Source organism: Neopelma chrysocephalum, unplaced genomic scaffold (assembly GCF_003984885.1).
Source record: "Neopelma chrysocephalum unplaced genomic scaffold, ASM398488v2 Primary Assembly neopelma1_124, whole genome shotgun sequence".
Classification (NCBI taxonomy): Eukaryota; Metazoa; Chordata; class Aves; order Passeriformes; family Pipridae; genus Neopelma; species Neopelma chrysocephalum.
The window spans coordinates 302,881-328,629 of NW_020897786.1; the positions used below are offsets into that span (position 1 = coordinate 302,881).

The 25,749-nt window shown below is 55.5% G+C and overlaps 2 protein-coding genes across 2 annotated transcripts in view; both read right to left on the reverse strand.

Moving 5' to 3' along the window:
* Nucleotides 1–231: 231 nt before the first annotated feature.
* On the reverse strand, nucleotides 232–25,533 carry RBPMS2 (RNA binding protein, mRNA processing factor 2). Its single transcript, XM_027698100.1, has 8 exons — nucleotides 25,365–25,533; nucleotides 13,315–13,392; nucleotides 12,642–12,680; nucleotides 12,050–12,112; nucleotides 11,081–11,231; nucleotides 10,305–10,453; nucleotides 1,764–1,833; nucleotides 232–1,519 (listed from the first exon to the last, which is right to left on the reverse strand). The coding sequence occupies exons 1-7, from the start codon at nucleotides 25,422–25,424 to the stop codon at nucleotides 1,771–1,773; spliced, it is 603 nt and encodes a 200-aa protein (XP_027553901.1). The 5' UTR covers nucleotides 25,425–25,533; the 3' UTR covers nucleotides 232–1,519; nucleotides 1,764–1,770.
* The window catches only part of ZNF609 (zinc finger protein 609), a 106,469-nt gene continuing 94,090 nt past the window's right edge, over nucleotides 13,371–25,749 (reverse strand). The window contains exon 10 of the transcript XR_003536626.1: nucleotides 13,371–13,392. The gene's annotated coding sequence lies outside the window, so the exon portion shown is untranslated. The remainder of the gene's footprint in view (nucleotides 13,393–25,749) is intronic.

The window sequence follows — 25,749 nt, forward strand, 5'->3', positions numbered from 1 at the left end:
AGCAGAGCTCAGCACCAACAACGCCTCCAACACATGCCAGCAAGGACTTGCCCTTCTCGGAGGGGGGGGGGGGGGGGGGAGAAGATGCCACCTGATGGTCCAAAGCAGCATCCCAAATCAGCCCCCATCCTTCCAGGCTGGGAAATGGAAGTGGGGAGGGGACAGACTGTGGGTAACACCAAGCATGAAGCATCCCACCCTAAGCCCACAAGAAAACACACGAGACCAGAGAAAGAGTCACAGCAGCCTCTGGGTATATATTTTTTTCTTTTTTTTTTTTGGTTGCATTTCATATATTATCCAGTTTCACATTCTCATAGGATCAGCAATTATAGAGCAACTTATTCTCAAATCTTTTAATACAAGCGAGACAGCCATGGTCAGATAATACTTAAAGCACTTCAATACCAAGCAATAAGATGCTAAAACAAAAATTGCACAATTTCTTGTTTACTATGCCTGACTGAATCATTGGTACAGAAGACAACCCTTCTCTTTCAAGCTTTTAACTAAACATTAACTTATCTTACAGGATTACAATTTCTCTTTAATAATAATAATAATAATTAATTGCACACAAACACACAAGAAATTCTTTATGATGCATAAATATTTCCTTATTACACATGGTACAAAAATACTCGTACTTTTTATTTCTTTTTGTTCGGTATTCCCATAAGGATGGCTGATTATTTGGCAGGACTGGATGCTCTCCAATCAGAAGGATGTGGAAAACAAAAAAGAGGTTAGATATTTTACAGCCGTTCTATATATAGAAGTCTGAAGAAGGAAGAAAAAAAATAATAACCCTGACTTTAAAAGAGGAGCAGAATGGATGAGAACAGAAACCCAGTGCATCGTACTTGGAGGAGGAGGGAAAAAAAAAAAAAGAAAAAAAGGCGTTTTTCAAATTTTTCTGGTCGTCCTGGGGAGGGGAGGGTAGAGGTGGGAGAAGGGGTGAGACAAGGACAGTTAGTATTTCTCAAAGCCAAGTCTTCACCGGAGCAAGAGGAAAACCTTGATGGATCAATCCGTTGGGGCCAAGACCTGTTGCTAACGGTTACACAAACGCTAGAACAAACAAACTTACACTCACACAGACACAAGTTAAGTGTTTTAATTCATGCCAGAAAACATGCAAAACCCATTTTGCCTTTCGATTCCTTCAGCCGAGCCGCCCCCCAGGGCAGGGCGAGCCCGGGGAAGCCCAGGACCGAGCCCCCCCGGCTGGGTTTCGGCGCAGCCGGCCGGCGAAGCTCGGTCAGGGAGGATGTCCTGGGGATGGATAGAGGGAAGGATGGAGGGAGAGGGGGATGGAGGCGGCGCACAGCCCCACGGCTGGGGCCGCGGCGGCTTCACAGTCCGGGGAAGGGGGTACCCCACAGTCCGGGGGGAGCGCGGCGGGGCCGGGCGCCTTGTCCGCTGGCCGCAAACCAAACCGAGAGGAGTCGGAGCGATCGTCCCTGGCACATCCCTCCGCGGAGAGGCAGGGGGGAGGAACACGAGTCGAGGAGAGACACTGCGGGAGAGGAGCGGCCGTGAGCGAGGAGGGCTGGCTGGATCCGCCCCCTGAGCAGCACCACGGCCCCCTCTCTACCCTGGAAGCTCGCTGGGTCCCCCCGCTCCCATAACCCATCCGTGAAACACAGCTGAATCCTTGGGGGATGTGTAGGACTGAGCTCGAGCTCCCATCCCTCCTCCCGCACAAGAGCCCAAGGAAGAGCAGGACAAGGATCTGGCTTCAAGAGTAATTAATTACTTACTAACGAACTAACAAAACTGACGAGACTTCCATCCTTGCTGGGTAGCTTCAGAGGGAGGATACCAGCGCATCTGGAAAAAAAAGCCACGGCAGAGGTCCATGATCCAAGATTATTTCGACCAGAGCACAAACCTTCAGCTCCTTCAAGCCGTGTGCAAAGTCTACGGACCAAAGATGTCTCCAGTACAGGAAAGGAGGCTCCAGGTCGAGCCCCAAATACTATTTGAGTAGCATCTCACCCTGGGCCTGCACCATGCCAGCACAGCCCAGCATGCCAGCCTCACACTGGCCAGCTCTGGTGGCACTGGGACTTGGCCAAGTCCTCCCTGAAGGATCCCACATGTCCAAGAAGGAAGCCAGCAGCCCATCTCTTGGCTTGTCTCAACACCTCGAGCACTCTCTGTCTATTGGCATAACCAGAAGGCAGCCCCAAAATTCACACCCACACCCGGCCCCCGCTCACTACAGCACACACCACCCTTCATGCTTGAGAAGCTCCTCACCACTGAGCTATCCATGAAGTTCACCTCTACAGAAGCAGACACAAGGAGGGACTCTTCACCCCCAGCACACTCTCATTGCCCCCCCACTCCAAGTTTACTTCTTTCCCCCCTGTTCAGCCTCAAGCAGGACAGAGAGGGCTCACTTTGGGCACATAGCACCCCAAGTTGGTGGTTGCTCCACCCTCAGGCAGCCAAAGGAGGCATCTAAAACTACACATTAAAACCAGACAGCCTCTGCATGACATGGGTAAGAAGTGGCTCATCCACCACAGCGAGACTCACAGTCAGAACTCAGCCACCAGAACAAGCTGCAGGCAAACCACACCATGGGAAGAACCTGGTAGAGCTGCAAACCAGCAAGGCTTGGAGGCTTCCCTGGCAGGTCCTTGCTGCTACTTCTATTGCTCAGACCTGCTCCTTGTCAAGGAAAGAGCTTCATGGGGCCTCAACAAGCAGACAAGGGACAGTAACTGAACAGACACTTTCCAGCCCATCAAGAGACACAGAAAACCTGGCAACATCCAGCAGCATGAGACATCCAGATGCTCCTGCTGGGTCAGCAAGGCTGGTTGTCAGGCTGGGCTGTGTTAGCAGCTCTATGCCTGGGAGCAGCAGGAGACGAGCCCATGCCACCTGACTGAGCACAGGACCAGCAGCAGGAGCAGTGAGTGGAGCTCCATCCTGCTGCTGGTTGCAAAGGGAGCTGGAGCACAGCAGCGATCCCACGGTCCTCCCTCCCCAGCTGCTGTCAGGGGAGCACAGCTTGGTACGTTCAGGGCTCTGGGGACCAGCAGAACGATGGACTTGGCTCTAAGATGGGGAGAAAAAGCAGCATAACTCCCCCTTTAAGGTCTCTTCCAACCCAAACCATTCTGTGGTTCCATAACCTGCTGGATTCTTGCCAGACACCTTCACAAGGCAAGTGGGTCCCACTAAGTCAGCTCCCAGCTGGCCCCATACCTCTGTACATGACACAGCAGCCAAGTGCATACCAGTCAGTCCAGCCTTGAGGACATGAATATTACCAAGACCTTCCTCCCCAGAGAGGGCTCCCATCCAGTGCCAGGACCAAAGTGGTCTTGGTGCCACACCCAGCCTGTTTTCACTTCTCCATTAGCCTGTGAGGGGGACCCTTGCTGCCCAGTCAGGGCCACCATGCTGCACTAGACACTGCTGTCCCCTTGCACTGACACCACCAGGAAGGCTCATAGTGGGCAGCAGCATCACAGACAACTTTACAGGGCCACCCCAACAGCTGCCACAGCAAGGACAGGGGTTACTTGCTCCCCCCAAGCCCTGTCACCAGGAGGTGCTTGCTCAGCAGAGCCACATCTCCTCGGCAGCCAGCAGCCGTCATCCCTGGCCAGTGTCTCCTACTCCAGCACCCCTCCCCTCAACAGCTGGAAGCAGTTTCCTCCTGCTCAGCAGCAACAGGAAACTCCCCCTTAGTTCACAAGGCTGCAAGTGCTTAACCCCGAGAGCCGCCTCCGTCCCACGCTGGGCTCCACTGAGCAGCAGGGCCGTGTGTGAGCCGGCACAGCCCACTCCACTCCCTCAGCCTGGTGGCCCTACAGCCTCTCCTCAGGGGTCTGAACTACCTTCTGCCCCACATGCAGAGCCTCAGCACCTCTAGTTTCAACAGAAATCCTGCTTTTCTCTCAAAACGCACACTGTTCATAGCTCTGGCACTAATAAACCTCCACTGCTGATGGACACCTCTCCTCACATTCCTCCTGTAGGTCCTCCAGTGCTCACACACCAAACCCACCCAGCCCAACCCACTGTGGCCCCACAGACCACTGGCTTAGCCCTGTATCCAGAGAGGCTCAGCCTGGAGCCCAGCAGGAGCTCCTGCAAATGTGACAATCCTGGGTATAGTCCAAGGCTCTGACATGATGTCAGGGCGAGGGAATGACCTGCCAGGTCTTTCAGCCCACAGAAAGATTAAGGGCTTGATGGGATGAGGCAGGAACTCACTAGGAGGGACGTTTCTGAGGGCAGCAGAAAGCACTGGAAGCAGCAGATGGGAGGCAGTAGCCAGCCAAGAGGACACGCTCTTTAGGCACCTGCCAAGGCAGTTTTCTCTTCACACCTCTCAAAATACTACATCCATCAAGGAGGAAGCTGAGAAAGAATGGAGATGTCCAGCACTGGGTGAGGAAAGCAGAACAAGGGAGGTTTTTACTGGAAGGGACACAGTTGTTTCTGGAGAAGCATTAGCTCACAGTTGGAAAGGAGGCTGGTCACACCACTGAAACATCTCCTGCTCGCCCGCCTGTAGGGATGAGGCAGAAACCGCCAGCTGACTGCAGCAGCCTCATGCTGCCGCCTTCAACATCTGTCCAGAAAAGAGCTGGAGAGGAGAAATGTGTGTCACTACCTGCCACCTTCCAGAGGCCAGGTGATACACCCCTCACTTGCTGCAGCACAACACCAGCAGCTGCCTAAAAGTCACAAAGAAATGATAAATACGGCAGAGAAACACCACATCAGCACTTCACTCTCCTTGTAAAGACTCCCTTTGTCTCTTCCAATTACCCTCAGAATTTAAGTATCCGATTGCCCACCATTCTCATGGAGAGCAATTCCTTCAGAAGGAAAGAGGGAAAGGACTGAATATACAGGTCCGTCTATCCTCAGGCCACCTTTGACTTGGAGGACCTGCCTTTCCTCCTTAGTTACCTTTAGGTCTGCAGGCAGCCCCAGCAGCTCTTGGAGCTCCGAGCTATCCCTACAGCTGGAATGGTCCCAGGGACCAGAAAGGCTCCTGGTACAGGCAAGAACACAGTACTCCATTGTGCTGCTGGGAGCTGGTAGGATCCAACCAACACATCCAAGAGCTGCATCTTGTTGCCAGCTGCTCACATGCAGAGCAGCATCTTCACTCATGCTGCTGAGATCCTCAGCCTCGCAAGTCACTGCTCCCCTGGCTGAAGGTCACCGGGAGAGAGCCTTGGGCAGCCCACGCTGATGGCCAGTGAGAGCGGCTCTGCTCCAGCTGGAAACACAGCCAGTGGGAACATGACCCAGGCAGGCCAGGACAGTGGCACAGCTGCACCCACAAGGTACCTCCTCACCCATTAGTGCACACTGGACACGCACCCTCTGCCTCAGCAGCGGGCACTGCACCCAGGCCACCCGCTTCCAGGGTCCTCCAGGGGGATGGGAACAAGCATCCAAACGCTGGCATGATGTGTGAGACCTGAGCAGCTCAGCCCACCATCAGGAAGGCAGGATGCAGTCAGATCAAGCACACATGTGTCCCCAGGCAGCTCTAGCAAGAGAGAGCTGGAGGATCAGCACATCGTCCCACACCAGGTTCAGGATCACACAGGAGAAGACAGGCACTGATCCACCCTCTTGCTTAGGAGTGTTTGGACAGGCATCCATCCATCAATCCAATGCCTTGTACCCCTACAGCTCATGGAGACACACCTCCCTCACAGACTGCAGCAAACAAGCATTTCCCTTTTTCCTAGAGTGGAAGCAAGTTGTGCTGCTTTCCTTTGGGTTGAGCCAGGCAAGGAAAGTCACTGCTGGCCACAAGTCTCTTCTGATGGCATCTCAGTACAGTTCACCCACCATTTAGTGCGGACGGCTGTTCAGCTGGTACCTGGTGGAGCTTGGAACATCTCCTGCCTGCTTTTCCCTGGCTAGGAGAGAACTGCCTAGGGCTTGGGGCTGCTTGGTCAGCTATGCCACCATTGAGTCACTTGAATTTAGGAAGACCATGAAGGTCTTGAAGAGGCTTCACACTCCTGGGAAGCATGGAGCTTGCCCAGAAAAAATAATCCTGCCAAGTCCCTACACAACCACCCAAATAAAGAGGCAACAAGTTATTAAGGACAGAAAATCCATCACTGTCTCCATCCATCCCAGGGAGGATCTGTCAGAGCTTAGCTGCGGGGAAAGGGGTTTTGGGGTACCAACCTCTTGCACCACCACCACCACCCACAATCCAGGACTGCTCCTTCCAACCACCACTCACTTGGACAGGTTCCAGCATCAGAGACACACCTCTGCTATCTCCTCAAAGTCTCCAGACAAGGCAGCAGCAACAGGGATGCCCTGAGAGCACCCAGGGCAGCCCACTTCCTAAAAGGATTAGCATCTCCAAGCTTTCAAGCCATGACCTGTCTCCCTGCCTTGCAAGGGCCTACCTGGGCTCTGGATATCCAACAGGTCAGCAAGCACCATGTGGCCACCACCAGCAGATTCACTCATGCTCTTATGAGCCAATCCTGCACCCAGCCCATGCTTCCCAGGGCAGGCCCTGCCCAGAGCAGAGTCCTGAAGCCACAGCCAGAAGCACCTCTTTGCAGAAGAGCTCCAGGAACGTGGTGGCTTCTTTCCCCAAAATCACTTCCACAGAGAGGAAAAAAGTCTGCTCAGAACCACTGCAAGGAGAACTGAGGCAGAACTCGACTCCTTCAGTCAAACATCAACCATCTCCCTGCCAACCAGTCCACCTTCCCTCTTCCCAAGCTCCCAGTGTCCTAAGCCACTCCCCTCTCTCCCAGGCTGCCAATTCCCTCCGTTACAGCTCACACGACCTGTGTCCTGCCTGTGATTTCAGGTTGCAAGAGAGAAGCCAAGCTCCAGGTAGGAGCTGGCTTCGTTTCCAGTAACTGGAGAGGAAAGATGTGAGATTAGACCCATGATTAAGGGCAGGGTCTGTCCCGGTATGCGATTCTGGAACAAAGTGACCGGCAAGTGCTGTTGTCTAAGGTGCCCACTAAAATTTAGTCGTGTGCTATCACTATCACGTCACTCACCTCCCCCACCGTGTGCCAGGAGTGAGGTCAAGGTGTATTTCTGGTTGCCCTCGAAGGGTCAAGGTTGGGGAGAAACCAGGTTTCTTTCACGCCAAGTGGCAGGGTGGTCTCTGCCCTGGCTCAACCGGGCTGCTCCCCTCTGACCGGCGGGGCCTGGCTGAGCCTGGCTCAGCTGGGAGGAGCTGATGTAAGATGGTGCCATGCTGTGTGCGCCATGTCATGTGCTGCCAAGTTGGAGATGTGGGTTAGAAAGAAGGCCTGGTATCTCATTCCCCAGGCTCTGGTGGGTGGGTAGCGTGAGGCCCATGCACTGGGTTGCCAAGGAGATACGGGCTACAGAGATGGGCAGAAGCTTGCAAATCCCATGGTGCACCTTGGAGGAGAGATGGTTACCTTACCAGTCTTTCCAGATGTGGCTGCCATCATGCTTAACACTTCTAGGAATGGAGCTGTGGTACAGCCACTCCACTAGCTGCAATAAGGCATCACTAGGGCGTCCCATGTCCAGGGACAGCTCTGAGCTTCGGGGCTAGCCTGCGCTGGCATCATGGCTGGAGTTCACTAGGGACATCAAAGGAGGGATTTGAGAGAAGGTGGGAGGGAGGGAAGGCAGATGGGACAATCTTAAAGTCAGCAGAGTCCCCAGCGGGGCAGGGTCAGGCTGCAGTCACAGCTACAGCTGCCCGGTGCCCACTAGGATCGTCGCCGTGGCGCGGCAGTGCCGGGAGCAGCAGCCATCAGTCTCATCTGGGAGTGGTTTACCAAGGGTTCCCAAGGCCAAGCCAGCCTCACACCACCTCCTGCCCCTCATCTCTCCTGCCAGCCCTCTGGGCAGCCCTTCAGGAGGCCAAGGGCAGCCACCTCCTCTCCCCCTCGCTGAACTTGGCGCTGCAAGAGGACGAGCCCTTCAGGTTTAAATCTCTTGCAACAACATCTCGGTTTAGCTACAGCCTCCAACTGCTTTCCTGCCTCAGGGTTGATGGCTGTGGAGTTGCTACAGCTCCACCATCCCCATGAACGTCCTCCAGCCAACACCAGGCTCAGAAGAAAGAACTGTGGCTGTCCTGGGGAACAACCCATGAACCCATCACATGTGCAAGCCAACCCCTACAGTGAGGGCAGAGGGCTCAGGACACTGGGACTAAGGGCACAGGTTTTAGCCCAGTCTGTGAGCAAAAGTCACCTCCCTAACTTACTCCACCCTGCCTCAGCTCTGCAAGGGAGAGGGCTCCAGCCTAGAGACTGGGCAGCCCACAGCTGCCAGCCCAAGTAATGTTTAACCACATAAAACTTTATTGGTAACATATACTGTGCCAGAATGTGCCCCTGCGAGGTCACCGCTGGCTCAGCACGGTGAGGAGCAGTTGTGGCTGGCAGCCTCTTGGGAAGAGAGCTGCGTCCAGCCACGGCCTGGAGGGGCTGCACTGGCTCCCTAAGGGAGCCATCACCAACCATGGACCCCCTTGGGCAGGGAGAGCTCTACCTACACACGGGGCTCCCTGGAGTCAGGCCAGAAAATCTCTTTCGAAACTAGTAACTTGTCAACTGGAGGGAAGAAACTTAGACCTCAGAGGGTAAAGATCTGGCTGAAGGCCTCCTTGATAACTTTCCTCTTTCTTTCTCTCCCACCATGCACCATAAAATTCTGGTGTCCAACCCTCACACTCAGGGTCCCCATACAGTCACAATGACCATCTTTGAAGGAACAGCAGTAAATGTTTCACCTCCCTCAACCAGGCTGGAGGGATGGTTTGTTTTTTCTTGGTCCTCCCTTCCAGGGACAATTCAACCTTAGCTCCAGCACCTTACACACAAGGGGCAAAAAGACACCTGCTCTCCTGGGCCAGTGAGGAGCACAACACACCCCTCTAGTTATGGGCACCACCACTTTTGGAAAACACCAGCAAGCACAAGCCTCCCAGGGAAGGACTAGCCTGGCTCTGGAGGTCCTTGGAAAAACATCCCAGTCTCTGGTCCAGCCCTAAACCCCACATAATTCCCGCCTACCCCACAGGAACTTCAGCACAACACCAGCTCACCTGTAGAAGGGCAGAAGCAGGAGAGTTCTGCAGGTGTGAGAGGGGCAGGACAGAGGCCAGGAGTTTGCATCCCCTTCCATGTGGCATTTGGGAAGCAAGCTTGGGTTGAAGCTGGGCAGTTACCATCACAAAGCTTGCTGGAAGCACAAGGACGCCAAAGGACCAACAGAGCTAACTGCCAGCCAGGACAAGGTGAGTGGACACAGGTCCTCTTCCTCTCCATTTAAGTGGGGAAGAGCAGAGGCAAATGCCCTGCTTGACAGGCAGAGCTCAGAGGTTAAGCCCCAATGGTCAGTCCCACTGCCCCAATCCCCCACGGCACCACTACGGAGCAGAGACAGAAGCAGGAAGAGCACAACTGGCTGGGAACACTGAGCAGGGCATGGACAGGGCTCCAGCTTCTCCTGACAAGTGCTTCAAGTCAAGCACCTAAACCTGGAATTAGGACACTGCTTCTGTTTTGGCTTTCCCTTTGCATTCCATGGTTTCAGGGACTTCATGTTGGTCTCTGTACCTTAAAGCATCCCAGTTTCAGACCAGTAAAGGCATCCCTACGTCCCCAGCTGTCAGCAAGCAAGCCCTGGGACACCGGGCAGCTGGTTGCACCACCACTACCAGAGGCTCATGCACAGAATGACCCTTCTCTCTAGCCTGCACACAGAGTGGCTAACAGGCTGTCCCATCAGAATTCCTCACTGTGGCAAGGCTCTGGTCACTCATCTCCTGCAGGGTACCCTCCTCCAGCTTTGAAAGTGTTTGAGTCACTTGGGTCACAGTTGAGCCCCTCAGTTTTAGCACCAAGATGAGCCTGTTGCCTTTGCTGTGACTTCAGGGAGGACCTTTCATAGCTATTTTACTTGCTGACAGGTAGCATTTCCTCCCAGCAGTCCCTCAACATGGTTCTCTGGCCATGGGAACCAACAGAGTCAGCCAGACATTGAGCCCTGGCTTCCTCCCATCTGCCTGCCCCTCACCGGAAAGCAGGCTGGACCTGCAGGGTCAGAAATCATGGCCCAGCTCTGCCTGCTCTCAGCCACACAGACCCCTCCCCTGCAGCTGGCTCAGGGCTGGGCCCCCCATGCCCACAGCCAGGGGCAGGCTCTGTCCAGGAGCCAAAGGTGCAAAGGCCGGGGTCGAACTGGCAAGCAGAGACTGAGGGAATGAGCACCAGGGCAGGGAGAGAGGAGGGCCTGGATCCTGGCATGGGAGGTGGGGAGCGACTCACCTGAGCGTGAAGAGCAGCAGCCGCAGCAGCGGCCGCCGGGTACGTGAAGGCGGCGTGGGGGATGGCAGGGGTGAGCTCCGTGGTGTACAGGGGGTAGGGAGCCCACGCCTCGGGGGACGCTGGGATCAGAGCCGCTCCAGTCAGGTCATCTGCGCAGGAGGAAACAAGGGGACAGACCTCAGTACCTCACCCCAAAGGCCTGCTCTGGGGACAGCCTCTGGATTTCCCACCCCAGGCTAAAGCTTTGTGCTGCCATCCCAGTGAGGTACAAAATCTGTGTGCCCAGCTGCTCCTCTGATCTCCCAGCCTTGCCAAAAGAGGTCATGAACATGTTCCACAGAGGCTCTGGACAGGCTGGTTCACACATGCAGCACAGGGCTGGTGCCACAGGACAGAAGATGGGGGCTCTCAGGGAGGACATCACTCATCACCCAATGATCCTCAGTGGGGCTGCTCACCCCACCAGGCCACACCGAGGGTGATGGCACAGCACTCATTTTTTATGCTTCACACCCAGGGATGTTTCACAACTAGGGATGGTTTAAGGGATTTATGGTATCACTTGAACTACCAAAACGAACTCTGCTCTCCCAACAGTTCTAGTGTTGGCCTCAGCAGATGCCTGTTATTCTCCTACAACTCCAACCTCTGCACCAGGCAGGTTTCAGTCAAAGCAGATGTGGATCGGGGTTCCTTTCACCCTAACAGCATTCCCAGGGTTGGGCATCTCCCGGGGGGACCAGCAACGATCTCCAAGCCCTTCCCAGCATACTCACAGGGGTCCCGTGCAATGAAGTGTGCACCCAAGGCAGGGTGGATATTGGTGGGGTTCGGTGTGGCCATCAGCTTGCTCTTGGCCATCTTTGTGTTGGCTTTAGCGAACTCTAACCGCAAGGTCTGGGGGTTCTCAGGGTCGAAGCGGATGCCCTGTCACAGGAGAAAGCACAGGAGTCTCTCAGACGTGAAGCTTCCAGTCCAAGCACAGACTTTCCTGCTGAACCAGGGAACTAAGGCCACCATGCTGCAGTCACGTGCCCAGATTTTTGTCATCTCACTGCAACACTCAAGCTCCCACATGCTTTTATTTTTATGTTTAGCTGGCCCAGGACCATGCTTCCAACATGAGGGACACAGTTCTGCTTCTCAGGTGCAGTTCACCAACCACTATGGCTGCCAACACTGGCCAGGAAAGATATGTCTGCTGGGGTTGAGATAACCCTGTCTGTACTCGAGTTGGTATAACCCCCACCTATGTGGGAGCTCCCATCTGTGGTGCCACTACATCTTCTGCCAGCCTGAGCAGAGGCACTTGCAGGTGTACCAAAGCCCCAAGGCAAGGTCTATACCAGAGCAGAACCATGTCTTGCTGACTAGATCCCACCAACTCCTGCAGGCCCACATGGGATAGGGATTATTTTGGGTCCCATGTTGACCATCATCCTCAAGACTTTCTTGAGCAACTACAGTTCCCCACACCCTCAGAGGCCCCAGAGCTGTCTTCCAGCAGTCAGAAACAACACAGACACAGCTTGCATCCATTTGCTCAGGTTGATGTCAGCCTTAAGCAGCTCTCCTGCTTCACTGGTGGGATGCTGCAGGACTGTTTTGCTTCCTTACTCAAAGGCACAGCTGGGAGACCCTCCTGTCCTATCCTATAGCCAAGTCAAACCCACAGCTCCAGGTCTAACTACAGCAGGGCACGTGGCCCCCAGCCCCCACCGTCCCCCAGCACTTCAGGGACTCACATTCAAGGCGTTCTTCGCTGCTTCAGCACCAGCCCGGCTGTCAAAGGTCACAAAACCAACTGGCTAAAAGAAATAACAACAATTTCAGTTTCAAAGCCTCTTGCAACTTCTCAGACTACCTTCCCCCTGCCTCTGCCCCAGACAGCAAGCAAAAGAGACCATCCAAAGCTGCAGAGGGGCTTCGGGCAGAGCTTGAAGGGTCTTGGGTCATCAGTCCAAGATTCCCACTTTGTGCCTTCTCCCAGCACACCAAAACATTTTTGGCACCCCCACGTGTGGGGACACCACTCACCCCAACAGCCCCCAGCTAGAGGGCCTACTGCCTTGGTCAGGATGGGAGTAGGGAAGGCTGATGGCAGCACAAGGTTTGAGGGTGAAGCCTCAGGTCTCACCCAGGGCAGCAAGAGAAGACGTGGAAACATTCAGCTTATGCTTGGGACAACTAGGACAGTGGGGTCAGCAGAACCCAGCTGTGTACATGGTGCTGATCCCAGACAGTGCTTGAAAGTGAAATGGGATCCCCCCCTCCCCTCTCGGCACATCTGGTTTTCGAGCAGAAGCCAAAAATACCCAAGCTGGAAGAAGGAGGTACCTGCTTTGAAGTCAGCTTGATCAGTGACCCTTCATAACCCTGCAGGAGGGAAGAAAGCAAGTCAGTGTCAGGCTCCCAAAGGAGCCAAGCTACAACTGAGACACAACGTGACAGCCCCAGGAGTTCCTGTAGCACCAAGCCCTCCATAAGGCAGCAGGAGCAGGGACAGTAACACTTCTTTCTCACCAAAGGAGAAGACTGAGGGCAGAGCAGGTATCTTAGCTATCCCATCCTGGCCCCTGGAGAAGAAATCCCATTTTCTAGCACTTCCAGCTATAAAGATGAGCACCCTGCCCTGGCTAGTGCCTACAGAGCACAGACCACCCACCCTGTGCTAGAGGAATGCAGACAAGGGAACCCCACTTTCCCCAGGGACAGCCCAGGCGGTGATTAGAGAGGGATAGAGAGTTTAGGGGATCAGGATACATCCCCAAGGAGGGCTGGTCCAAGCAGATTTCATCAAGCTTAGAGACAGAACGATTCCAATGGCAGGCTCCCGGGGAGGTTCTTCATCTGAGCACAAGCATGGGACACCATGTTGGCTTCAGGTTTCCCTAGGCTTGCACAGACACCACCTTCCCACATCATGCTCCCTTCCCCCGACAGACCTTTGTTGCCAGGTCATTCACAAAACAGCATCTTTGGCACCAAAAATCAGATCTGAAGACCTTACCTTGAATGGTCGGAAGAGTAGGTAGAGCTCTCTGGGCTTGATATCCACAGGAAGGCCACTGACAAACAGCGTCCGTACCTAGGGGAGAGGCCAATGAGCTCTACTGAAAGGAGATGCTTGGTGCCAACGTGGGAGCACAGAGCACAGCTTGGAAGCCACGTGCAGCAAGAGCAGGACACCTTGAACCAAAGGTCCACTAACCCTTCCCTGCATTAGAGGAACATTGTCCAGGATAAAAAGACACCCAGCCCTTTCATTCCTGCCACAAAGGATTGAGACCTTTACAAAAATTCAGTGCCCAGCAGAAAGGCCTGGTTTGATCAGGGCATGATCACCAGCCCACACCCTTGATGGCTAAACTGGAAAAGACCATACATTCCATAGGAACTAACAGTTTGACACATGCCAAAGGTCCAGAAGAAACCAGTAGAAGACCCAGTTGTCTCTCCAGCTCTTTCTACAGATCACACACACTAGATCTCCTCTCCTAAGCCTATCCTGACACTTTACTCCAGTCACCAATTCAAAGACAGCCCTCAATTTTGAGAAACACTTCACTACTCCACTCACATCCTTTGACACCTACAAGAGCCCTACAACATCACTGGAGGAAGATTTTTGGGTCCCATCCCAGATCCTTCCCCAACAAACATCAGACTCTTCAGAAGTCTCTCCCAAAGCCATTCTCACAGTGTTTGTTCTGTTGTGCCTTGCCAACAGCAGCCCTGCTGCACCAAGGCCCTGAGGGCTGCTGCTCTTCCCAGCCTGTAGAAGTCATGGACCAAGTCCAAACACACTCATGTGTAAGCAAAAAACACAGTGCCAGAGGAGAATTTCAATAGATAATCCATTAAAATTAGAGAGAATAGTTCACTTAAATAGCCGGGAAGAAGAGTGCTGAAGGCTCGTGGCCTGGGAGAACTCTGCTCAACAGTCAGACCATTGTGGCCACTTTCTCCCTGCACACTGGCTGGCAGACTGTTTCCATAGGAAGCAGCATGATGAAGCTGCAGAGATTTCTTGTAAATCAGCAAAGACCTGGAAAGGGAAGTTATGCACAACGGGGGTCATGAAGACACCCGTCATCATTAACAAGGAGCAGGAGCCTCAAGCCAGAGCCCATCTCTTGGCCTGCTTCCAGTCTGGAGTGACCCCATTACATTTGCAGGGCAGAAGGACTCTACTCCCACATTTTTGGTTTTGCTCAGCCATTTCCCCTTCCCCAGGGAAAGGGGTTGTATCCAAAGCCTCTTTTGCCATCAAACTGAGCAGCACACACTTGCCCTGCTCCTGGGCTAGAGACAGTGAGCACATGAAAACACAGGAGCCTCTGCACTCCGTAATTCCTTCGAGGCAGCCAGATCAAGATTCCAGGGAAGTTTCTACTATTTGCAGAAGAAAACTCACCTCCTTGACCTCCTGTGCCCAGGACAGTCCGGTCAAGGCAGAGAAACACCCCTCACATCAACTCAGGAGGCCACTGAAGCCCCTCAGGATGGACAGTGATCATGAAAGGCTGGGGTGCTCTTAATCTCTGTGCATGCTGAGACTGAGGGCTGCCACCACCCCCCATCAGTGTGGGGAGCCCTTCTCCAGCCCAGCACATCTCAAGACTGGAGAATGCAGCCACTGAGCATCCTTCCCATCCCCTCCCCTGATCCCTCTCAATATGGATGGCCTTACCACACACCTTTGCTTTGTCCTACCTAGGAAAGCAGGATGTTATGTGGAGCACTCCAGGAACACACCAGGCTCGGTCCAACAGACTCCCCACCCCAGCCACAGTGCATCACTCCAGGGGCACCCCATGCACAGACAGAGGGGGCAATGTCACTGTTTCTCAGTTTTCTGTATGCCTTGAAGACTCCGGCGCTTGCGCTCTGGCACGAGCCACAAGGAGCGCCTGCAGTGCATTCCCAGAAGACCCACGGCCATCTCTTGCAGGGGAGAACTGCAGAGTGTGGTGGCACACATGTGCCTCAGCCATGTGAAAGCTCCATCCCTTTTCAATATTTCAGGATCTGAGTGTGCTCAGCCCCCAGAATGGATGTTTCTTCCGAGCAGATAGAAATCTGCATCCCTGTTGGGTCTCTAAATGGCCCCGTGACACGTCGCTCAGTAAGTCCTTGCGACAGGCATGACAGGATGGAAGTTGTGCAGTGGCTCAGGGAAGGGGAAGTTGGCACTTGGAGCCCTTACAATGGCCTGAACAGAGCAAGGCAGGTGCCCAGGAAAGCTCTTTGTCAGGGGCAACAAGCTCCCAGTACCAGAGGTAACAAGCTCCCAGTGCCAGATGCATAAGTTGCTGTCAAGGATGGGAGCAAGAAACGTTCTCTCACAGGCCAAAAGATTCCCTTGGCCTCCAAGTCCTGTCTGTCGCCATCCACAGCATTGGAAAGGGGGTCCCACAGCCAAGCCACAGCACCCACCAAGGGTCGGCATCACTCCAAAGCCTGGGAAATCCCAAATGCCACCAGCCAACCACCTCAAAGAGGGTGTACACAAGACAAACTAAGAAAGAAGTCCCTGCTCAGAAGAGCTTGTTAGAAGCAACAAGACCAAGAGGTTGGTTTTCCAAGATCTCTGCAATTTAACACATCCATAAGTGATCAAGAGAAGGGTAAGGGGAAAGAGAGACCAAGTTATTCAGGGAAGGGAGGGTGAGGCTGATGAGAGACCTGAGCAATAATGCAATGGATAGAGTGAGGTAAGCCAGAGGAAGCTCACTTCCAACACCAGGCATAAAAGCAAAGGAGATCTGAGTTATCCCACAGAAGAAAAGCAGGAGGCAGCTCAGCAGTCTGAGCCTCTTGTGCACCAAGAGCAGCCCTAGTCCAGCCTCCTCCCCTGCTCCCAAAGAGAGCAAACTGTAAATGAGGGCAACAGGATCTGAACAAGCATCTTCAAGTGAATTAACCAAACTGAACTCTCCAGTCAGCCCTTTGCAGCCCAAGTCCTGCAGGCTTTGAGAGGCCGGTAGGACCACCCTGGACTGACAAATCTAGGCATCCAGACCTCACACTCAATATGCCATGACAGGGTAAGCTTCTGCTAAAATATAATTGCCCTGCTTCAACTCCCTGCCTCTAAACACCAGATCCATGTAGATCTTTAATCTCCCCACTGCACAGCTGGAAAAGCCACTGGACAAAAAAAAAAAAACACCCACCAAAAATATCCATCCAGGGCAGGGCCAGGAGCTGCCTGAGCCAAACTGCACATCCAGACGTTCAGCAGGAGCAGATCCCCAGGAATACCATGTTCTAAGCTTGCTCTTGGGCTCTGCTGCCACCCACTCGAGATACCAGGTGAGAGCAACCCCATCCCACCCAGGGCTGATCCAAACTGGACACACAGGCACAGGGGGAAGCAGGGCAGGGAGCAGCTCTTGCCTAGGACAGTCCAGCAAGGTCACAGTGCTGCAGGCCCTGCAGAAAACACTCTCCCTTCCCCATCCCTGCCCCTCTTGGGATGTCCCCAGTCCAAACACCTGGCAGAGATGAAGGAGAGCCACGGAAAACAGGATTCGTGCCAGGAGGGACAAGACCATCTAGGCCATCTCTTAGAGAGGGAGGATCCCAGCACAGCTTCCCACGCAGGAGGAGGGAGGGACAAGGACAAACCCATTCAGCTCTCACTCCTCAGTGTCAGTCCTTGCACAGCTGCGCCTCCCCGAAGAGACACACACCTTGTGCCAGCACAGCCAGGAGCTTCACACCAAGCCCTCAAAGGAGCCAGGCAGCAGCACTTGCCTCGTCCTGCCACAGCTCCAGTGCCACCAGAGGGTCAGCATGGTTCTTACAGCACCCACAGCTCCTGGCCATGGCTGCTTTTAAATAAGAGCTCTCCAAAGGGAGCCCTAAGCAGAGCCAGAGGCTGCCCCACTGCCCAACAAGGGTCAGGTTATGTCAGAGGTGCCCAGTGTAAGGGCACAGGTACCTACCACAGGCTGCTGTGGGTGGTGGGTTTTTGTTGGGAGACTGCTCTGATTCCTCCCGTGGGAACCAGTGAGGTTGACCCTCCCCTTCTGTGAGTTCAGGCCTTCAGCTACATCACCCACAGCACAGCTGGGGCCACTCCAGCCTCTCAAAACTGGCCAGGTCCTGGATCCACACTCCCAGCACCTGGAACACACAAGCCTTTCCCAGCAGTGATTCCAGACACCCGAGGACAGCTACAGCAGGAATGGGCTCTAGTGCCTCCTCCAACACTGTTCCACTGGACACTCCCCTCTCCAGGAAGCTACCCCAGCTGCATGCCAGTTTTTCCTGCATACAAGCCATCTCCCACTAGTTCTCACAAGGCCCATTGAACCTTCTTCCTACACCACCAGCCCTGTGTCATCCTGCTGAGGACAGGGAGAAGCTCCACGGCAGCATCTTAAAGGCACTCCCCACTTCTGGTAGCCAGGACATGTCCCAGCTCAGGGACATGGACGCCAGCTTCTCCCAGAGGAGAGCATCCCAGTGGGGTGCCTCTGAGGCACCCGGGGCCACCGGCAGAGCCGCAGGGGCACACGGAGCCCCGGTCCCGGCCACGGCGATGCAGCCAGGGCCACTTGACGCGAGGCCGCTGGAATGCGGCGAGGCTGCGGCTGCCCCGGGAGCCGGGACTTATAAGGCACGGGAGCGAAATCGGGGAGGCGAGCTTGCACAACAGGGCTGAGGGAGAGGAACGCGAGAGTCCAGCGGCGGGGCTGTAAAATGGGACAGCACCTTCTTCTCAGTGCAGGTCCTGCCACTGCACGGGGGAGACCCAGCACAGGGCAGTTTTGCTCCTCAGCACATCTAAGTCCCAGGAATCACAGGGGAAGGGAAAACTGGGGAAGAGAGATGGTGGTCTGTGCAAGGGACAGCGCGGCAGGACAGCAGGGCAGCCTCCACACCATGGGCCAAGACACCGAGAGAAGGAGCTTGTAACAGGCTCCTTCCCTGATCCGTGTCTCAGTTTCCCCTCCCCTCATCAGCAGAGAGGTGGCAAGAGCTGGCTTCCTGCTGCCATTCCAGCCCTGGCAGAGCCCTGATGTCCCCAGACAGGGCTGCACTGAGCTCCAGTGCAGGATCAGGCCAGAAGCTGCTCCAGCCAGGAAGCCCCAAGCAGCCACAAAGCTTCCCTTGCCACCAGAAAGATGTTCACCCATCCCCAGATGGGAAAGAAGGCCTTGAACCTTCCCAGCACTTGAAGCAAGGTGGGGCTTCAGGCATTTCCCTCCAAAATCAGCCTTTTGCATGAAAGACATCCCAGGAACAACATCCTGCTCACCCAGAGGGAGGGAGGCTGACCACAAGCAAGCCCAAGTGCACAAGCATTTTGTCCCCAAGGCTGGGGTGTTTCACACTGCTCATTGATGGATCAGCCCCTCCTCAGCATTGCTTGTCTCCCACATCAGGCAGGGGGATGTCAGCAGGGCTCAGCCACCCCTGCGGTCAGGGTGAGGGGGAAGCAGGGAGAGGCACCAGCCCCTGCCCGGGGGAGCAGGAAGCACATGGGAGCTGATAAGGCACAACAGGATAGCACCCAAGAATAGCCCTTGGCCCCGGCAGAGGAAGCACTGCTGGTGTGGCTCTGCCATGGAGGCCTCCCCGTGCTATCAAGTCCCATCCCCTGTGTCTCTGCAGCATCTCATGGAAAGGATGGCACCCTGAGGTGTTCGGACCACAACAGGAGTTCAAAGCTGATGAAACATTTGGAAAAGCCAGCCCTGCAATTCCCAAGAGATTATTGTCCAACGGGGCAGCTCCCAGCTCAGGAAGATGCTGGCTCAGCACCCTCAGGATGTCATTGTCACCTTCCACCTTGCCAAGAGGTCCACTAAGCCAGGAGACAGGCACAAGCACCACAGCCAACATGCTGAAGGACACTCACATCCACACTGGCACTACCCAGCCACCACACTAAGCAGTGGGCTCCAGAGACCCACACTTGCCACCCTATGATGTCAGGGACTTGCAGACACCGGTCACCATCGGCTGGAGTCACAGACCTTACCTGCTGTGGACCAGCTCCTCCTGCCCACACCCAAGCAATCCGTTCTCCTGGCAGGAGGCACAGGGGTGAGACAAGTATCTACTCAGAGTAGAGGCTGGCAGGAGACATGAATCTGGATGCAGGACCCTCACAAGGAACATTCTCACTTCAGGTCTTTAAGCAATTATATCTGTATCTGCTTTGCCCTGCCACACAGTGATTCCTGGGCACTTTTCAGTCTTGTGCCTCCCAGGACACATCCAGAGGCAAATGAGTCTCTCCTCAAATCAACCCAATTTGGGGCAGCACACCACTGGCCATGCCCCAGCCCCATGGAGCAGGTCAGGTACCTCCATGGCCCAACAGCAAAACCCAAGTGATGGTGAGCTAAAAGCTCAAAGCAGCTCTCGGCTGTGGACAGTGAATATTGGAGTGTCACCCCCAAACACAGAGAGATCCTTGGGGACACCAGGAGGGTGACAAGCACCCACAGGACTAAGCCACCATTGCATCAGTCCAGCTCTTGGCAAGACAAGGCCACTGGGCAGCAGGGAAGGGCTGTGCCACTCAAACACAGACCAAAAATACCAACCCTAACCTGCAACATGCCCTTCTGGGTGCTCTCTCACAATCCATAGCTTGTTCTGCACTTCAGACCACTGCTACAGGTGACCCAGGGCAGTTACACATTTCAGGAGACATTGGCCTTTTGCCCTTGGAAGCAGATGGGAAGGACACACATGCCCAGGCCAACAGCTTCTGACACACGGACATGTGCCAAGACTGACCCCACACCAATACAAAAACCTCTCACCACCTCCTGCAGCACAGGAGGGAAGGCACCATCCCAGACAGGAAGGTGCAACGTTCCCACAGTCTCTCCTGGGCTGTACAGCAGGGCTGGAGATCCTCCCCATGGGTAAGACCACCTGACTGGGCCCTTGGGTTTCCAGTCACCCAACCACACCGTGACCCTACGGGGCAGTGGCCAAAGCGTCCTTGCCAAACCTGCAGCACCAATTTCTGCCATGCCAAGGGCAGGGTCACCTAGTGCCACTGCTCCTTCCTCATCAGATGTGCTGGGCTGGCTCAAGATGACACAGTTCTGCAGCTCCAGTGTCCCATTACCCCACCCCTCCAGAGGTCCAGCTCCACAGTGCTGGGCACACAGGAGGAATTCAGTTTCCACCATCCCTTGTGGTGCAAGAAGGTGCTGAGCATTGTAATGAAGTCTGACCACCTCACTTCTACACTCATGCCATGGTGAGACTTCAAGCTGAAGTCTTTATTTGAGGCACTCAGAGCTCCAGGACAGGCATTGCTAATTGCTCCGTGATCCAAGCAACAAAGTCTCCATGACTTGGAATGGCCAAGATCAGCAAGCCCAAAGGATCTTTTTGGTTCTACAACCTTCCACACCAGTTTCAGCAAGCAACTCTTGAATTCCCACAGCACCAGATCCTCTAGCAGAGCCATGAGGAAGGACAGGAAAACCTGAACTACTCTTAGCTACCTCCCAGACATCTCCAAGGGCATCCTTTCTATCTTGGTGAGGGGAAAGCAAGGGAGCCTTTGGGTTTAGCTCTTCCTAACTTCCACAGGCACCACCAAAAACCCCTTCATTCTGAGGCCAACTAGGGAAAGCTCTGCTCAGCAACTCCTCAGATTAGCCAAGGAGGAAAACTCATTTCTGAAGCCACAATAAAGAATGCCTGCCTGCTAAAACTCAGAAACTAAGTCTTAGAGGTTTCTTTGAGAGCCTGAATTTTAGGCAACAGCTGGGTCTCATTTACTACCCCAGTTACACAGCCAGGTGGCAGGTGGAAGGAGTTACCCCCATCACAGGACTAACTGGGATGTTAATGCTCAGACTCATGTCTAAGAAACTTAGATTTTAAAGAGCAAGAAAGAAGAAGGAAGCTCCTTCAGAGGGTATTCACAGGCACCAGAACACGAGGAGATAATGGGGAGATTCCCATATCCCTCCCCCGTCAGAGCAACTCAGTGATAGACCAAGAGGAGGTCTGGGAACACACCAGTTCCCAGAACCTCTGCGCGCATGGTGACTCCAGGGTGTCTGCTCAGCCAACAATCTGTCACTGACAGAAAGCTGCATCTAACACTGAGGGGACTTCTAGGATGCATGAAAACAGCTCTGAGGCACCATCCTGCTTCAGCCAGGCCGAGTGCCGAAGGATTAGTGAGTGGTGACTGTAAGTACTACAGCCTCACATTCTTCATAGTGGAGAGCAGTGTCACAGAGACATTTGAATCCAGAACTTACATTAACCTTGCTTGTTTCCAGCCGGAGAGCTGGAATCCACACATGCACGAGGTATCTAGGTCCACTCAAGCAGAGATTACAGAAGTCAAGAGATGCCTGGCACCAGTCCATGAAGTGCTACAGACATCCAGCACGTAACCTGCTCACCAGCAGCATTCCCAGGCGATTCTGGCAGCCCTGGTGTGCAGCAGCCAAAGAAAACCAGGGATGAAGGACTTGCTACAGAGGGGGTTGTCCAGGAGCCAAGAGCTTCTGCCTCCCCAACAGGGCACTTTTTGACTCTAACAGGGAACACTGCAGCCTTGCCAGGGACCAACAGGGAAGATCACAGAATGGTTAGGGTTGAAAGAAGCCTTAAAGACCATCTTGTTACAACTCCCAGCTATGGGCAGGGACACCTTCCACTAGACCAGGTTGGTCCGAACCCCATCCAGCCTGGCCTTGAACACTTCCAGGGATGGGGCAGCCACAGCTTCTCCGGGCAACCTGTGCCAGGGCCTCACCCCCTCACAAGGAAGGATTTCTTCCTAAGACGATCCTCTCCAAGCAGAACTTAGCCAGGTAACTTCTCCTGGTCCTCACCTGGTCTCTGCTTATCCGACACAACTTCACATTTGATGCTTTCCACCTTTAGCAGTCCAGGACACCCAAGCTCTATTAACAACAGCAGCAGCCACCACTCACAGAGCTGTGATCAGGGCCTTGAGACCAGCCAAGAGGGCACATGGGATAACCACAGACTTCAGCTGCCTGGTCTGGGCATCTAGACAGCTAGTTCCAGATTTCTCACACTCCCTCTGGGCCTACAGCCTTCCAGGTACCTCCTAGGAGAGCAAAGATGAACTTCCAGAGTAGAACCAACACTTCTGCATCAGGCATCCAAGAGAGCAGGGTGAACACACAGGGTCCTTATTGCAATATGGCCATGGACACAACACACAGCATTCACAGGAAGCAAGAAAGCTCCTCCAGCTGCCAGAAAAAGCTCTGCCTGCCACCGGGGTGGGAGTGCAGCACCCAGGCAGCCGCCCATCTCACAGCACCCCTCAGGAGCACTGGGACAGACGCTGTCACGCAGATTAGCGGCTGCCTGGAAAATTAAACAGAAGATAGCAGCAAGTGGGGAGGGACCACGTTTGGGGAGGTGTCTGGTGAGGAACAGCAGGGACTGACATTAGGCCCTGTTTGTTTAACATTCCCGTTAACGACCTCGAGAGGAGAGAGAGGCATTCCTGTCCTCCGCATGTCACCGGCCAGGAAGCGGCTGCGAGATCCAGGGGCTCGCAGATAAGATAAAGGGAAAGGCTGAATTTGGGAGCTTCGCCCCACCATATCTGGGGCACAGGGAGCCCTTCTGCCAAGACTCAGGGAGGTGGCGAAGGAGGCACACGGCAGGGGGGGATGGAGGAGTGTCCACAGCGCCAGGATCTGGCAGTGTTATCCGTGCAGTGTGGGAAAATATTCCAGCACACCCTCCTGCGTATGGTGGGACTGAAGGATTCCACTTTACACTAGACGTATTTATCACTCTGTATCAAGGGGAGTTCTGGACAAGAATTTGGGCCCCTAGACCACGCTTGGATGCTGAACACAAGATGCTGAACACAAGGTCACTCCTTGTGCCTCCATTAGTTTCTGCAGTGAGGAACAGCTCCTGGTCAGCCAGAAGGAGCTACCAGAAAAACAAGCGTTCAGAGGGCTCCTGTAGGCTCAGAGTAGCCACCATGAAGCCCAAGCTGTGCTCATCACCCACAGCATTTTTTATGGCAGATCCTGGCAGAGAGAGGGCTTTACAACAGCAATTCCACCAGGGATTGGGACATATCCCCTCCCCAGTCCCAATGTACCACCTCCCAGGCACCCTCAGCCACCTCCAGGGTGGTGGGTCCTTTGCTGCAGCTGTGGGTGCAGGGTGACAGACACACCCAGTGAGGCCACAGACCATCCAGCAGTGTGGATGGGACTGTCCCCCTTCCCCACAAACATGCGGAGGCGGCACAGTGGAGAGCAGGAGCCACTTCCGTTCAACCCCTGCCATTCCCCAGAGATGCCATCTTTAACTCGGTTTTCCAGTCACCAAGCACCATTCCTGGGAGGACCAGCCTCTCCAAAGAGCAAGGATTTCCAGGCTCCCAAAATGCAGCACCTGCTTTGCCAAACCACCATCCAGCAGTGGGGAATGGACCAGCTTTGCCCCAGCACCATGAACTCACCCTACCACCGCCCATGAGGCACCAGCCCAGCTGGAGCAATGCCATGGGATGGGATGCCCCAAGCGGCAGCAACCTCAGGGGGCTTTGCAGGCCAGTGAATAATTGGATCAAGGAGCCGCATTGAGTCTTCTGCGCACGCGTTCACAGCCCGTGAAACCCCCTGTTTCCGAGCCTCCCCACACCGGGAGTGGCACAGGGCCCCAGGTGCTCCGGCTCTCAACCCACCCACACCAGTGCCACCCAGGGAGGCTGGGACATCCCACCAGCAGCATCACATTCACCTCCCATCGCGTCAGCGCATCACCTAAGCCCTGCTCCACGCTGGGGACTGAATTGCTATGGCCACCACCTGCCAATCCATTCCACCCCATTACCCGGGTCCCCCTTGCCGGGATTGAAGCCCAGGGGACACGATGGCCCCAAGTCAGCTGGCGCACAGGGCCAGTCTGGCCCCAGTGGGTGGTGGAGCAAGCCAGGCGCCATGTTGCGGCGGCGCGAGCGCACGGAGGAAAGCGAGGGGAGGGGACTGAGCACCTCCCTGGTCCTGAGGGCCGGGCACGGAGGACTGCAGCAAAACATTACCGATACCAGGCATTTTCCAGAGCCCTCTCCAAGATGGAGGGCAGCTGGAAACCCACTGCGCCAACACCCGCTCAAGGGGTGCAGTGATGACAGCAGCCAGTGGCTCTGACAGCCAAAGGGCAAACGTGGAGGGTTGCAAACTCAGCTCTGGCATGTGGCTATAGACAACTAACCCTTGTTAGCCTTCCCAGCCCTGAGTCCAGCAGCATCTAGGCTCTGGCTTGCAATGGCATCCAGGGGAAGGGGACCACTGGCAGGTCAGCTCGCAGCCCTCCAGCCCAAGCCAGGCTGCCAGCACACAGGCAAGGACTCCATCACTATCGTCCAACTGTGTCCCTTGCAGCTCACACGGGCAGAACAGTGCTAGATCCAGAAGCTGCAGGGACTTGGGAAGAGGGCATTACACCCACAGGCACCGGCTGCAATGGAGTGAGCGGGGACCTTCCAGCCCCCTGCCCTGCAGGGCTACAGGAACACGGGGCTGAGCAAGGAACTCGCCCCACCCGGCTCCGGCCCCTCCTCGGGACGGCCCGGGGGCTCCAGCGCCGACTTCCCGACACCTCCGTACTCCGGCTCCAAGAGCCCGGCCTCGGCTCCTCAGCCCGGGGCATCCTCGGCATCCAGGCTCCGGTCCTCCGACGGCCCGGAGGTCCAGCCCCGACGCCGAGTCCTCTGTTCCGCGATCACGGCGCTGCGCTCCTTCCCGGCTTCCCCGACGCCCCGGTGCCGCTTCCCTGGTCCCCGACGCCGCCGCGCTCCATCCCCGACACCCCAGTCCCGGTTACCCGACGGCGCCGCGTTCCATACCCCGTCCCCCAACACCCTGGCGCTCCACCCCCGCCGCCCCGTCCTGCTCCCGCTGCCGCTCCCAGTTCGCCGCCGCCGTCGCGCCCCAGCTCCGTTGACCCGCTCCGTCCCCGGTCCCCGGCCACCCCGGTGCCACAGTACCGGCGCCGCTCCCGTTTTCCCAGCGCTCCATCCCCGACCCACCGTCCCGTCCTCACCTCCTCCTCGACGTTGCCGCCGCCGTTGGTGTGCTCGGTGTCCTTGTTGAGGTTGCTCATGGTGGGGTGCCGAGGCGGGGGGTGGTGCCGGCTGCTCCGGAGCTCCGCAGGGCCGAGCCGGGGTGCCGGTGAGGTGCCGGTGTGCGGGGGCGGTGCGGGGCGGTGCGGCGCTGCCCTCTCGGTTCACATGCGGCGTCCCGGGACGGCGCCGCTGTTAACGGCCGGGCCGGGCTGGGCTGGGCTGGGCTGGGCCGGGCTGGGCCGGGCGGAGCGGGGCCGAGCGGAGCGCAACGAGCCGCAGCTGCGGGGCCGACGCGCCCCAGCCCCCGCCGCCGCTCCCGCCGCTCCCGGTGCCGCCGCCGCGCACCGAGCAGCGGGGCCGGGA